The 15,813-nt window shown below is 38.1% G+C and overlaps 1 protein-coding gene across 8 annotated transcripts in view; it reads right to left on the bottom strand.

The window, feature by feature from the left end:
* Positions 1-15,813, bottom strand: part of Atp8b (ATPase phospholipid transporting 8B) — a 106,583-nt gene that overhangs the window by 4,930 nt on the left and 85,840 nt on the right. For 4 of the 8 annotated variants that reach the window (XM_076762367.1, XM_076762376.1, XM_076762400.1 and 1 more), the window contains 13 exons: positions 11,602-12,091; positions 9,047-9,105; positions 8,728-8,940; positions 7,289-7,494; positions 6,992-7,147; positions 6,137-6,779; positions 5,146-5,322; positions 3,403-4,144; positions 2,580-2,772; positions 1,268-1,419; positions 840-1,192; positions 370-595; positions 47-282 (listed from right to left, as the gene is read on the bottom strand). In XM_076762367.1, coding sequence (XP_076618482.1) covers positions 47-282; positions 370-595; positions 840-1,192; positions 1,268-1,419; positions 2,580-2,772; positions 3,403-4,144; positions 5,146-5,322; positions 6,137-6,779; positions 6,992-7,147; positions 7,289-7,494; positions 8,728-8,940; positions 9,047-9,105; positions 11,602-12,091 — 3,846 coding nt within the window. The remainder of the gene's footprint in view (positions 1-46; positions 283-369; positions 596-839; positions 1,193-1,267; positions 1,420-2,579; positions 2,773-3,402; positions 4,145-5,145; positions 5,323-6,136; positions 6,780-6,991; positions 7,148-7,288; positions 7,495-8,727; positions 8,941-9,046; positions 9,106-11,601; positions 12,092-15,813) is intronic. The other 4 variants (XM_076762392.1, XM_076762385.1, XM_076762411.1 and 1 more) reach the window with 4 other exon arrangements.

The raw sequence follows: 15,813 nt of genomic DNA, 5'->3' as shown, positions 1-15,813 counted from the left end.
CCCCGGAGTGTAAATATCAACGTATCAATGTAGAAAAGAAACGTACCATAGTAAGACTGCCAACGTAACTACCGCCTATGACGAAGTTATAGAAATAGTCTAAAATAAAATACCAAATGAGCGAGCCCCAAACCATGATATGATTAACAATCGTCCAATACGACGTATCGAGGGCTATTTGAACAGTCACAACTATGACTAATATAGTGGCTACGACACTTCCCAGTAGCATATGATCAGAAAGTACATAGCCCTTTGGTGATACTCCATCCTTATACGTCCCTAAAGATACAATTTTGTTAATTATTTAAAAGGTTGATCTCGATACGCGATAGAGTTACACGGTATAGGTAAATTAATTTGGCTTACCGTACGGAACTAAAAATAATACGCAACTAGCAAAAAAACCATGTATGGCACTCCAGCAAAATTCCTTCTTGTTAAACAATAAATTTTGTAATCCGGGTGCGTAGAGTTTTGGATACAATAAACTATTTTTATCATTAACATCTTGATCGAAGATACCAACTGCCATTACGGGCAACGACGTATAAAAGAGATTGTAGACAGAAATGTACATAGGATCGAATACAGTCTGTAAGAAAACATTGATTCGTAAGTCCGCGCGAAACGATGTTTCGTTAAACGAAAGTTTGAGCGGAATGTTGAGAAATCAGAATTATAAATACGATCATATTCCTCCAACACTCAACTTTGGAACTAGCTGCTCTACAAAGGAATATTGTAAATCACATTCGCCTTAAACTCATCACTTTCGTAACATTTGCTACAGTATGGTGTCAGTGGAACAAAGTTATCGATAATAGGAAGAGCCGTACCTGTGCGCTGAATCCACAGAAAAAGGCAAACCAGATGTGGCATAGTGTAAACGCAAAATTCTTGTAAAAAAAATATCTAAGAAACTTGCTCATTCTATAATAAGACCATCTACCATGAACGAGCAGCAATCTTTCCAAAAACCTAAACTGCCCTATCGAGTAATCGGATGCCAATACAGCTTGCAATCCTTCTTGGCCACTGATACCAACGCCAATATGAGCTGTTTTTATCATCGAGACGTCGTTGGCTCCATCGCCGATCGCCAAAGTGACTGCGTTTTTATTTTTTTTTATTAACTCGACAACCATTGCTTTTTGTAAGGGTGTCACGCGACAACATATCACAGCTTTACCTGAAAAATTACAACGCGTAACGTCAGATCGTTATTCATGACGAAAACAAGCGAAACGTATCGCGAATAACTTACATTGGCTTGATACGTCGAGAAAAAGTTGTTCGAGTTGGGGATGCAATGCATGAACTAAGGAATGCCCGTTAATAACTACTGCGAATCCTGTCGCTTGTTCCATTTCGTGTTCGTCTTGTTCATCTCTGCTAGGATTGTATTCAGTATCGCTGCTGCATATAAAAGATACAAAAGTTTTAATGAAAAGAATTTTCGTTAAGATGACAATACGAATTACACATTCCTAACGCTTCCAATTTCTTAGAATCAGGTTTCGTTTCTATCAAATTTACAAAAGACGTTTAATATACAAAACCTCGTTTCGATATAACGAGCGATAAGGTATAATATTTAATTTTACTTGCATAATAAAAAGGGAAACTTTAAATTGTATTATTTTGTTCTCGTATACAAAAATGATGCGCATTAATTATAAACAATACACACAGTGCACTGTATTATGGTCTACTGGTATAATAACGTGACATAAGCACCATTCTCGTTGTGTTATTAATTATTATTACTAAGATTAATTTTAAGCATACAGAAAGAGAAGGAGTGAGTATCAAGCACATGGTAATTATCATTATTCGTTTGGGCTATTTGTGTTAATATAAAATCATAGGGTATTGAAGAGATACAAAACAAAAAGAAAAATTTTAATATTCAAGAAAAAGACTAGTACCTAATCTACTTTACTTAAATGTCTACATTAAAAACAGAATAATCGACAAGCATGAGACAAATGGTTTTAACATTCTCTCAAGTGTAAAAGAATCGAGAATATTTGATAAAATTTTAACATTTCCATATGTATAAATATTCAAAAATGTACATGCAAATATAAGCTTTGGCCGTATATTTGAATATTTCGATGAAACTTGATTCGATTTAAATTTGAGAAAGATCGATGTTATAATATGCATAACAAATTGGATCAAAATAAGGTACTAGTATAATATAATTTATCGATACCTTTTTATGGTCTCGTGAAGTGCATGCCAAACTGTATTTAAATTACTCGATATTTTATTATCGGAGCATTATCAAGAACGCATAGTTTATGTTCAGCAACACGACTTATATAACGCCATATATATGATGAATATTTTAAATTTTGAGGTTCATTGTCTGAACGTGATGTTCGAAAACGTAGAACTGAATCTTAAATATTTATAAATCCATAGGCATAACCAGACGAAAAAAGCGTTACACAGAACATGATGCCACATTCAATACGAAAGTGAAAACTTTTTAAATAAATGCGTTAATTAGTCAGAAATAGGTATGGAAAAGGTTAATGACTGTACTCCGTCTCTTTCATGTGCCTGACCTTTCCTTGTCCCACCTGAATGTGACAACGGAGAGAGTTGGCCGATTTTGATGACTGGAGGTTGTTTTGATAGTTTCCAAGTACCGCGATAACTGATTTTCAACACCGTCGTAAGTAGTAGAATCCACTATAAATACATCTGTAAGGTCGTCCGTCAACAATTGGCAAGAGTAACCAATATTGATAGCCGTTTCTGTTTAGTGATAAAACAGTATATAATTTCGTTGTACACCATGATATCATGCTATGTCTAAGTAACAATTTATACTGTATGTACAGGGTGTTCGGCCACCCCTGGGAAAAATTTTAATGGGGAATTCTAGAGCCCAAAATAAGACGAAAATCAAGAATACCAAGTTGTTGATGGAGGCTTCGTTAAATAGTTATTAACACTTAAATTCAAAAGTTTCAAATCGTTCTGGAAAAAATATTTTTGGTTGCGGGGGTCAATTACAATCATTTTTAGTCATTACACATACCCCCGAAATCCTACCCACTTTCTAGAAAAAAATTCGAGAATGTGTGCAATTTTTCGACGGAAAAACAAAATTTCAAATCGTTTTGGAAAAATTATTTTCGGTTGCAGGGGTCAATTACAATAATTTTTGGTGAATAGACATACCCCCAAAATCTTGCGCATTTTGGAGAAAAAAATTCAGAACTGGCTGAACTTTAAACGTTAATAACTGTTTAACGAAGCCTTCATCAACAAATTGGTATTCTTGATTTTCGTCTTATTTTGGCCTCTAGAATGCTCCATTAAAATTTTTCCCAATGGTGGCCGAACACCCTGTATATTCAAAGCGTTGACGTATACTGTTACCTTGTTTATCACCAGTTAATACCCAAATCTTGATACCAGCAAGAGCTAAATTAGCGATCGTTTGAGGTACGCCATCCTGCAATTTATCTTCAATGGCGGTAGCGCCCAACAAGGTCATATCCTTTTCTATTTCTTCGTAAATTGCATCCAATTTGTCGTCTCTATTTTCCTGACTCAAGGCAGCCTCTTGATGACGTTGTTTCCAATCATTGAAAAACTGCTCGTCCAGATCTCTCACCGAAAGGCACAATGTTCTTAAGCCCTCACCAGCGAATTTGTTAAGATGGTCCAGCGTCGTCGCCATCATGTCTTCGCTGCCTTTTTTTAATCGTTCGTATATGACATTATCCGCTCCTTTGCAGTATAGCCTGAGCTGTCCGTCCTTCCTCAAGATTACAGACATTCTTTTCCTAACGTTATTAAAATCCAGGATGCAAAGCAACTCGTATATCTCGCGTTTACCCATAACTTCGATCGTTATACTATTCGGAGATCTTTCTTTAAACACGAAACCAAAGTTTCTAGCGGCAGACACAAGAGCAGCCTCGTCCGGCGACTGTGCCTGATATTCTAGTTTGCCATTTTTTTCTTCCGGCATAACGGTATGACAAAGCGCCAATAATCGAAAGAAACTATGAACATCTTCATTGTTCCGCTTCACGGCTTCGAGCAGCGCGGTATCGTAGAACTTGAATTCCGGTTCGTAATCCTTGTTGAACGAGAAATCCAACGGTGGCACTGTCTGTAACCATACGTCGACCAGTTGCATAAAAATTAATTCTCAATTGCCATCGTAATAACGTTAATACGACAAGAGACAGTATGTCGGAACGGAAGTACTAGAACCCAAAGTAAGTACCTTGCCTCCGCGTAAATAGATTTGTTGTAAGTCAGCAGGCACATGAGATGTTATAAATTTTATAATTCCTTGAAGCATCGTGAAAATTAATTTTTAAGAACTAAGCGGTTCAATAATGCTTGGAACCTATTCGCAGGCAAGAGTGAAACGCCTATGCAACATGCATTCAACGTAGGGAAGAGCGTGGAAATAAGGTTGCAAGACAAAAGTACGTATCGGTGCGTGGTTTACAAAAAAAACATTCAGTGAACTTTGCAAAGTAGATGATACAGCAGTCCCCGCTTTAGCGTCTGTATTTTTCTCCGCTTTGGTGTCGATCGCTATCTCCACCAATTCTTGGGAATGAAACTTGATACAATGTAACTAAAGTATCGTGAAATGCAAGAAACAGTCGGACGAACGTGGTTCCGACGGATCGTATCGTCCTTCCACGAGAAGAAGGCACATCGTATTTATACCCCCACTCCTGTTGCAGTCCGCTGACTCACAAGGTATTGGTCAAAAACAGTAGCCAATCAGCGGGCTGCAGCAAGAGTGGGGATGTAAACACGCTGTGCCCTCTTCTCGTGGAAGGACGATAAGTCTTTCTTTTTCCTCCCAGCTTAGTAAAAAGAATAGACATAGATTAAGACATTTGATGATCGAGTCTGCATACTCATTCTGTCTCTTGGTTGAATTCCTAGAAATCACCTTTCCATATAAGCGTCAAAATTCAATGTAGCGGACCCTAAAGCGACGATTATCGTATCTATATGTATAGTACGTAAAGTCTACTCATTTATGATAGCAAAGCATAGAGGTACAAGGAGTACAGATGAGAGCAGAATACTGCACAAAATTCTCTTCGTTCGTAGAAGATGTGTGTTAATTATTAACATGCGTACTGAAAGTTTATGTAGAATCATCGGACTGCCATAGATGCCTGGTTCTGGAATTATACTGGTTATCCTATCCACATGTTCCAGTAGACGTACGTTTGGACCACTTTTTGGTGCATAAACTTGAACAAATTCTTGTCCATTTTTCCATCGCATCGTAGGTGTTTGAGCAGCTTTGTCCGTCTACATGCAGCACACACATGCTAAGTGATGTACATGAAAACTTATGCAAAATATGGCCAAACTGTGAAATGATTCAATTATTTCCATTTTGTTATCAAAAAAGAAATTACGAAACGATAGTAGCGTTCTTTTACTTCGATGTTATATTATTAACACGAGACGAAGGAAACGATTCGCCATTGAAACTATAAAATTCTTTTTTGATGACAAATATAAAATGAATGAACTTGATGCACCGAATTCTAACACGTCGACGATTTAATTCTATTTAACAGAAATATCTGTGACTTAAAAATAAATTTAAAAAAATATGTATTTAAGAGAACATTTCTTACAGAGATGTTTTGTTTAATATGCTGGATCGCTGATAGTTCATTATTCGACTGAATTAATGCGCCATCGGAAATCGTTATTGCTTTAATGATAAATCGAAAATTAACGGAATAATAATTATAAGACAAGATTTCCTGGATCAGACTACTTTCAGAAGCATGGAACGAATCAATAAATTAATTAATATGTCGGAGATACATTTTTCCTTATAGTCACTACTCCGTCTTTTTAATAATCAATTAATTAATTGAACACGATCGAGAAAATTAAAATGTTATCGATGCAGTGAACGTTATAATAATAATAAATTCCGTTGCAATAACTGAAAATTTGGCTTAAACATAAAATATGTATGCTTACAAAACATTAAAAGCTATAAAAAAAAAACAATAAATTTCATTGTACGGCAAACGGTTTAGTGATAACGTACCCAATCATCAGCATCGAGTCTGGTTACAGATAGAGTGACAAACAGACTCACCTCACTTAGATCGACGACTTCCCCGGTAACTTCGTCGATAACGTCCCCGTAACATTTTCCCGCTACAGAACACTTGTTAAAAGTCATAATATTCTGCGTTAGTGTTCCGGTTTTATCGGAAAATATATATTCTATTTGCCCCAACTCTTCGTTTAACGTGGTAGTCCTTGCTTTAGCGTGTGTATTCGTAGGTGCGTGGTACATCTCCTCGTCCCAATTAATCAAAAACGACTGAACGAATCTGATAACTTCCACACTCACATATAAACTGATTGGCACCACTGTGTTCAATACAATAGCATAAGAAAAGAACACAAGTAGAGCGATCACTGTGGCACCGCCCATGGGCTCGCTAGGCACCAACGAGTCCCAGGGTAGATACACTTGGAAATAACGGCCCACGAGGCTCTCCCAAATACCACATCCGATCATGCAGAACAAACACATAGAAAGTAAAAAGCACACTATCCCGATGATGAGAAAATTCAGCAGCCTATCTATAGAGGTCCTCTTAAATTTGGTCTTCCCTGAGTTTTGCATCAATTTGGTATCCTTGCCTGCAAAGATGACCACACCATAGCACCATTGCGTGTTCCTCAGCACGCAACCTCGTAATATAATTTTGTCGTTGTCCAATGCATATCTGTAACGTCAACGAAACAAACATATTAAAATCTAGAAGGCTTATTATATGCATTTCATAGGATAAAAATTCTAAAGAGGTATGTACTTAAATATGAAGCAATGATTTTTATCCTTGAACTGAACAAGAAAAAGAACGACGCGTTCCCTATTTCTGGCTTGGACACGTTTACCCAAATTACTGTGTATTTAAACAAAAGTGCGTGTACTTACTTTCGCCCTTTCCACGTAAGGGTACCATCAAATTTATTTAACAAATTATTAGGAGTTTCACAAACAATCTCCCCATCAAATTGACCAATCAATTCGTGGTTGTCCATCATCTCAGCAGTTTCGGCTAAACACTGCCGACACTTCAAATTCGTCTCCCTGAAACAATCGCAATCGCATTGCTATTTTACTATCTGTTTCTCCGTCCAACTTCAATTCATTACTGAATTGTTGGATTCGATTGTTTCGAAAGTCTGTGACAATTAAGAAGAAACAGAGGCTTCATAAAAAGATACTAACCCATCTAATTCTGCAGTTTCAATGTAACAAAGACCGTTTGGCTCACTAGTAGATAATAGAAGAACGTCGGCAGCAACGAACTGATCGTTCTCCATTCTGATTACATCGCCTACTTGAACTTGCGACCATTTCTCCTCCCGAAGACTAGTACCTCGCAAAGTTTGCGATTTCCGATTGTTAACTTGCGAGTCGCTGCTGTGCCGTTGCTGGAAATCATTTTTATACGCTCACGATTAATTTAAACGAAACAAAAGTTAATATGTTTTATGAACATTTGTTTATTATACAGGTTGCCTCGTAATTCGCGGTACAATTCAAAGCAGTATGACTCCTCGTTTATAAAAAAAAATCATAAACATAAATGGAAGTATCGAAGTACAAATTTTCATAATATATTTGTAATTATAACAGAAATTATAACAGTAAAAGAAATATTTGTGGTAAAGAATGTAGACTGCAAGCATAAGTTAAGGGGGACGAGATTAGAGAGGCTGAAGAGCTTCATTTTGAACGAAGTAGTTATTTTTACTTTGCTAATGTTTATTCAACGAATTAAACCATTCCTTAATTTTCCTGTTCTTGTTAGCATTTCTTTTCAGCCAGAACAAAACATTCTAGATAAACTACGTACTAGCATCGAGAAGCGTGAAACAATACTTATCCCCCTCGACTAATCGAGCATTTGTCGGGGAATTTCCTAACTAAACAAACCGAATACGCGATAACACAAACCACTGTACTTCTAGTTATTTTAATTTTTCATTGCAGGTTGAAAAAATATCCCACGATACATACTAGTGCAAAACTTATATCTAAACACAAATTTCGAAGGACTAAAAGATAAATGCAATTGTTTACGACGTTACTCGTTGATTGAAAATCAAAATTTCAATTATAGGATGAAACGTTTTGTTAGGAACGTTATATATTATTCGAATACAATTTTGGCCGTTCGTAATGCCAAGATATTAAAAGGTGCATTTTTAAACTCGCTATGCCTCGAAGAGCTGCTTCATACATGGAGAAAATATCATTAACGTTCGAAAGCTTCTTTTATAAAGTAATTTTTCCTGAATAATTTTATATAATTTTTATAGTTTCAAACGTTAATGTTTCTTAATGTTCGCACGTTCGAACGCTTGCGCGATTTTTTCCGGAGACTTTGATTATTTTCAGGAGGAACTATTTCTTTGCTGTTGGTCCAAAAATAACGAGCGGAGTAAGGTCCGATTTATACCGAGATTTGTTTATACGAAATTTTCGTCTGCTCGTAACCGACGAATCTTCGAGGGGCGATCTTTTTTTCATCGGCAACGTAGCTTCCTGTAGACACATTTTGCTCGCCATTTTCCGCTCGATCGAGGATTTACGGCTTCGATTGTACCCACGAATCACGGGGGCACCCTGTGCATGGAAACGTGCAATTTTTCTATACTTACAAAATCGTCGTAAGCATCTTTGATGGCAGTGAGCATGAGCACCCCTATAAGGGGTATGGCTGTAGTGATGGGGGTCAAGGAGGAGATAGCGGGGATCATCTGAAGCACCAGCAGGCATAGGAAGTAAAAGTTAGCGAGCCGCTGAAATTGCTCGAATAAATTTAATGGTAGGAACGTCAGAACCGAATACTTGGACGTCTTGATGTAGTTGTTCTAAAAAAGGAAGAAAAAAAATGTATCACCCATCGTCAAGACCATTTCTCAGGCCTTAACCAACGCGTAGAAAAACAGGAACTATGGAAATGTACTTTAATCTTACCGCATAATTAAACTGTGAGTTGAACTCGCGATTATTGGCGCGAATTCTCCTCTCCGTTTCTGAAAAAAGAAAAAAAAGTCGATGTAGTGCGTTGCGATAACAACGAGATTAAAAAACAATATGCATTTTTATATGAAAATGGAACGCGATCAATGATTCTCACTGCGTAGGATACTCGAATCACATTTTTTTTTCTCACGTCATAATTATTTCTATTTTGCTTTTTTTTTTATCTCAACGAATGCTAAGTTTACGTGTACAATAATTCAGTAATTTTCCATTGCAATGCGACTAGAATGCGCCCCACAAAGGATACCGGAAGTATCAATTATTATGCGTAAAAGAAGCGGTTACACAATTTCTCTGCAAACTGAACTAGCAGTAAAACTAAATAACAGTGCATGTCCACTGTCATGGAATGGTAATAAATGACAATCGAATACAGTCGTGTTCTTTACTCTTTAATAGAGAAAATATGTGAAATAAAAGTACGCTTTTATTTTCGACGCTTTCTGAATTATAAATTATTTTGAATATATTGGTAAAAAGAACCGAAGCCAAATTCCATATATGTTACTTACATTTGTAAGTTCACTTGAAACGGCAGCGTTGCAGGGGAAAAAAAAGTTTGTGTCGCGTGTATCCGCGCGGTTGAAATCTGATAAATAATGCCGAGTCGAAACAAGTAAAGCGAACTCATTTGCGCAAATGTGGTCAACCGAGTTATGTAACGGAGGTTGCATTTTACGAACAAAATGGATCACAAAATTATGTAGACGCGTCCGAGTGGACTGATGCGCCAGTTTTTCTCCGGCATTCGTACATTATCGTAACAGTTTCATCTAAATGGATGTTAAAATCCGCGAATGCTTGCAACCTTGCGCCGTTACCGCGGACATTATCTGATCACAACGTTGACGCAAATTTCCTACGCAATTATGTGTTCCTTTTGCACGAATAACAAGCGGCTACTCGGAGCATAATAGGATACAATATCTTTGTAGCTTTCGTACTCCTGTTTCTCGCAACCGAAACCGTGCATTAAAGCTCTTCTTACGTAAGCTGCGTTCTTTCCGAAGCTAATTTCAATATTTCGCCATTATTGCGATCGGTTTCTTCGAGGATTCGCGAAACGCAACTTTTCGAAATGGATACTTTCGCTTAAATTACGTGAATTCATTACAAATGATAAATAAATGTCTATTGTATTTGTTCGATATACGGTCGAACTTGTTATAACAAAATTTCTTTCGATGTACGTGTAAATTAGAGAGAAAGTTAACCGCGCATTACTGTATTACTTTCTAACCTATTCTCCTTCGAGAGCTCTACATAATTGTAACGCCAACTCCCGATTTACTTAAATTCAAACAAGCATTGTTGAGCCGCGCATTCGTCCGAACAGTGAGGACAACACGTGCTTGGTATGAATCTTTCGACAACGAACGCGACATTTAAACGATATGAAGTAAATATGCCCTGCAAAATAGTCTGTTAATACCTTCTAAAGGGTCTTCTGTAAGCAAGGGTTTATGAGACGAACTCAGGAACATGCTTTAGGGGAATATGCATACTGGATCGTGATTTTGGACGCGTACTAAAGAACAGGGTGTACCCAAACCAACGGTACATTCATGATTCTTTCGCAGGAGCTGTGTGCGTTCAGTCGAAATGGCGAAATTCGACACCAGCAGCTATTTATACGTGACGATATCGTTGAGCCTCGGAGTCGCCTTTATCTTTTGCCCAGGGCCATAGTCTCGACGAAAAGGACAGCGAGCAAAGGAGAACAAATGAGAAAAAAGCGTTGTCTTTTGTATACAAATTGTCGCCGGGGCACCTTGGCTCGTATCGTTTTTTAAACGTCGCCTTTCACGCTTCACCGACTCCAAGGGGGATCTCCCCACTTGGGACAGTTAGAAACGTTCGATTTACGAATCATTACTGTAAAGTCAATCTTCTTCGTTATAAAGAGACAGACGTTTAACAAAAATTATTTTCAAGCATTCAAGAAACGCTTAACACGTCGACAGTCGACTTGGCTGTAGCCAAAATTCATGTTGGCGTCATGGACAAACCACGTAAACGCGCGTGGCAGTCAACGCGTTAATAGATAATAAATAGGTCATTTCGACTGAACGCATACATTTCCTGTAAAGAATTCATGAAACTACCCCTCGTTTTGGATGGTAGGGTAAATGTGCCAGTAGTCGGCCTTTTATTATTAAACGAACTACCAAATTTAGAAAATAATTTCCATTACGGCTTAAATAGCCGATTATCGTCCTTCCATGAGAAGAAAAGCACAGTGTGTTTACATCTCCACTCTTGTTGCAGCCCACTGATTGGCTGTCACCGTTTTTGACCAATACCTGTGAGTCAGAGGACTGCAACAGGAATGGGGACGCTTCACGTGGAAGAATGGTACTAGCATGTTTACCCTACAAACTGTGGATCACACGTTTTTGTGATTGGAAAGAACAGACGAGATTTTAGTCTCGCAGACGTGGATATCTGTACCGTCGACGAAAGGGAATTGCGGACGAGAGACTCACCGCTGGAAAAAAAGGATGTGCTACGGCCGATACACTCGGTAGCGGGTGGTGAATTCGGCGGCGCCGACGACGAAGAGGACGCAGCAGTGGCCGAGCGGTATCTGGTGCCTTTCCAGATCACCAGTTTACCCAGCACCGTGAGCAAAGATTCCCGTAGGGTGTTGTGGCGACTGGCACCGCCCAAACTGCTCGACGAATCTCGTTTCGAGCATTCGCCGACCGCCTCGACCTCGTCCGACGACGAGGGCAGGTTCACCACCGTGTGCGAGTGCTGATTGCCGTCCGGCGATCCCTGCGATAGATGATGCAGCTGCAGCTGCTGCTTGTTACGCGTTTTCCGGCGTTTTTTCTTTTTCTTCCGCGCGCTGCTGCCATTTTCCTCGTCGTTGCACACCGACGCCGCGGTCGTTGATCCTTTTCGGCTGCCCTCGGCGTCCGATTTCGTCGTGCACGGTGCCGAGACTTTGTCGGCCTCGTCGCAGTCCTTCACCTTCGATCGTCACACAACAGCATTGCGTTACAAGCTTCGCGATGGAGGAATTAACGATTGGTCGAGGACACGACGTTTGGCACGACCGGTGCGCCTTCTACGTGATTCCCTGTGCTCGTCTTTTCCGTTCCTATTTTCTAACCGCCTCTATCCCTTAACTCCTAACCCTCGCGTGCCCGCGTGAACCAGTAAAGCCGGTACTCGTCCCTAGACTACGCGGTGTAGCGAAGTTCTGGTTTTTAATAATAATGTAAATGCTGAGAGAGCTTGTAAGATTAACGACATCGAGAAATAAAGAATTTACAAATACGACAATGGAAAAATTTGGTCAGAATCCTTGTACTGGAACGCGCCGTAATGAAATTGAGGTTAGGGTCAAAATGGACTCCGGGAGTCTGTCATCCGAGGATTATTTAATTGTACATCCTCTTTCCAATGGCCAACTGAGCTGCTTGCTCGATATCAGAATCAGCTGATAAGATTGTCTTAGCTATCAAAGTTTAACAACCGTTGAAGTTTAATTACCATTTATTTAGGGCGTACAATTTTCTCTTTTAACGGGAGTGTTTCTTCCAAAATAATTTGCGAATCGTTATGTTAGATGTTTCGGAAATCATATGTATTTTTTTGTTGTATAGTTTTTAAAGTATGTTTGTAAAATTCTATCGAGGAATTCGTAAAGCTGAGGGAGTTACGATACTTTGAATGAAGCTGAACAGAGACGAAAAGTTGGTCCTATTGTCCTACCGGAAAGGATAGATGGTGTAAGTGGCGTCGCGTGGAGGTCGATGGAAAGCTTCACGAGCTCTCTCACGAACCTCCTCTTAATGATAGGGTACAAGAGGCAATTCGTCCAATATACAAAGATTTGTCGACGAATGATTTATTGGAGATACGTCTCCGATGACAAGCAAAATAGTAATGAAAGCTTCGATGCGTTATTGTGTAACTTTCCTTCGAAACATGACTATTATAGTTTTTAATTTATTCAAATTGCTATCGGATTTAGCAGCTACAATCATTAACACTTCTTCTTCTTTTTTAAAATTAGAACATGCATTCGTATCAGTACATTAATCAAAGTCAAAGTCAATATAAATTGCTAAAAGATAATATTTACGACTTTCATAACTTTAAGCATGAATAATCTTTTTGAGGTTACGTCAAAGGTTAAATCTTCTATTTTCATACGATTAAGATGAATTTCCTTGGAGATTCTTTCATATATATCGCCTAAACATTAACAATGCCCATTTCGTAATGCACACCGTTAAGTAAATATTACAAAGAGTGTAATTTATCGGCCAGTGTTGAATTTATCGTCAGACTCGTTCCTAGCACACAACTACTAGGCATAATGAAGCATAATAGACAGAAGAAAGCGAGATACGTTACTTCTACATCTCTTGGCACCCTTCGAAACAGATCTTTTCAGCTTTTAACAATAGCTGTAATGTTGACGAAACGTCGGAACACACTTCCGAAAGGACATTGCTTACTGCGATTTCTATTTCCCTCGATATTTGTTCGGTCCTGAAGAGGAAGAAAAACAAGCTGACAATATACAATATACCACGTCTATTTTATCGAAAGGAAATGAGATCTAGAGCACCGACTCAATAGAAGTTTATCAAGTCTCAAATAGTTTTGAATTCGAATTTATTGAGCAAGTCAAAAAGTAACATTATTAGAAATTCATCCAATTCAAATCTGATAAAATGTATAGATTCCTAGAGTTCTAGGGTTAAACGAGTAACAAAGATTTAATAAACGTATCTTAAAACTAATACTTGTTTAGACTATAAACGATAAGGCAGATGGAATCTATGGCGATCGGCCGGATATCGGTATATTCGTGAAGCGTACTACGACAAATTAGTTCTGCTAAAAATATGCATTCGTGGGGAGGCAAACACTACAAGAATGCGGTCAGTGATAAAGGCTACGCATTTCTTTACATCGAGGAGCTAAAATTTGCACTGGAATGGGAACAAATCGCGCAAACACGCCAAATCCTGCATCGAAGATTAGAAAAATTCTAAATAATGACAACAACATTTAAAAAAATAATTGATCTATGGTTTTTATCAAAATATATAGACTTAAACTATTGTATTTCGGATTCGGATTTTATGAAATTATCAATTATGTTTCGACCTAACCTCCAATTAAAATAATTATCGAGTCAAAACTACGAGCCCTAAAACTCAACATACATTTTTTCTGAAACACCCTGTACGCAAAATTGATTTACAGATTGATGCAATTCGGTCAAAATTATGTTCCGACCTAACCTCCAATTAAAATAATTATCGAGTCAAAACTACGAGCCCTAAAACTCAACGTCCATTTTTTCTGAAACACCCTGTACGCAAAATTGATTTACAGATTAATGCAATTCGGTCACTGTTTGAAAAAAAGAAAAAAACGATAGAATGGGTATCGCATTCGAACGAAAACAAACAGGGAAACATATGCACGACGTGTATGACGGTTTCAATGGAACAAGTCAGGGATCGCGAGGTACGTTTGTTCAACGTACAAGAAATTATCGATTGTTTTCAACATTCTGTACACTCAGTCGATGGCACTTTATACGCCGTTCGCGCAACGGGTATAGGAAAATGATTAAATATCATCCACGCTCTAGAAAGTGTATTTGAAAACTGGTTCAAAAGTACGGATGGTAAAATGGCCGCTCGCGTGCGAATATGTGTCACGGACACAAGTAGACAGACTTTTCCGGCGTCTGCAATAAAGCTGCGATACGCAGATGACCGTAAAGTTGACTGCCTATAACGGATCCTTTATTGTCCTGTATAGTTCCATTTGCGCAGCCACGTTTAACGCCATTTATCGAGTATTATGCACGTTATTACATATGCATTTAATACGTCGCCGTTGGGCTCGCGCCGTTCGAAACTATCGATGGTTTAGTTTCTGGTAAATCAAATATTTATTTATTCATTGGACGTAAGCGAAATTAACCCGATTGTGTACCGATTTAAAGAATGTCTGCAGTCAGTAAGGCGGCGTTCGTCCTTTGATTACCAGTACCGTCGGAACATTTTAAACGTATTTTTAATTTTTACAGTATCGTTTGCTATAAATAAATTAATTATGAAAAAAGAAAAGGGAAATTTTTTAGTTTTATTTGACAGAACGCATTTACATTGGCTGCCAAGTATGAAGCGATTAAACAATTATCAAGCGATAAAACGCAACAAATTTGAAAAAATGGTACTGCTAGGCAACGATGGATGTTTTAGTCTTTATTCATATAGCGTCGTTGTCTAACTACCCTATTTTTCGAATCTGCATACGCTGCAAAGTTCTCAGAAAATTCTCCAGTTGCTATTTTGTTTGTTTTGAAAGTCCAATTAAAAGTAGTTGTAAGATCGTTTTTTAAAAAAGTAACCGGCTTAAAGGCAGTAGAGAGTCGCTCTTTGATACAAAGCTAGCTTTGAATATTAAAATTTGACTTGTTCCGACAGAGGGAGTTTTACATGAAACCCCTTACTATAATATAACAACAACATTTGGTAAAATTGTAATAAATGCGACGTTTCGGTTGTGGGAGTTTGCTCTTTTCAAGCAATTAACAAAAGATTAAATCTAAACGGAGGCTAAAGATTTGCATTGCAAATTACAATCGACACGAAGCGAATGAGTTTCTCTATGTTGTTAATTGCATGTACTCTAAATAAAATAATACAGAAGTT

Source organism: Colletes latitarsis, chromosome 1, assembly GCF_051014445.1.
Source record: "Colletes latitarsis isolate SP2378_abdomen chromosome 1, iyColLati1, whole genome shotgun sequence".
Classification (NCBI taxonomy): domain Eukaryota; kingdom Metazoa; phylum Arthropoda; class Insecta; order Hymenoptera; family Colletidae; genus Colletes; species Colletes latitarsis.
Note: the sequence above shows the minus strand (reverse complement) of the source record. Positions and strands in the feature narration are given on the sequence as shown.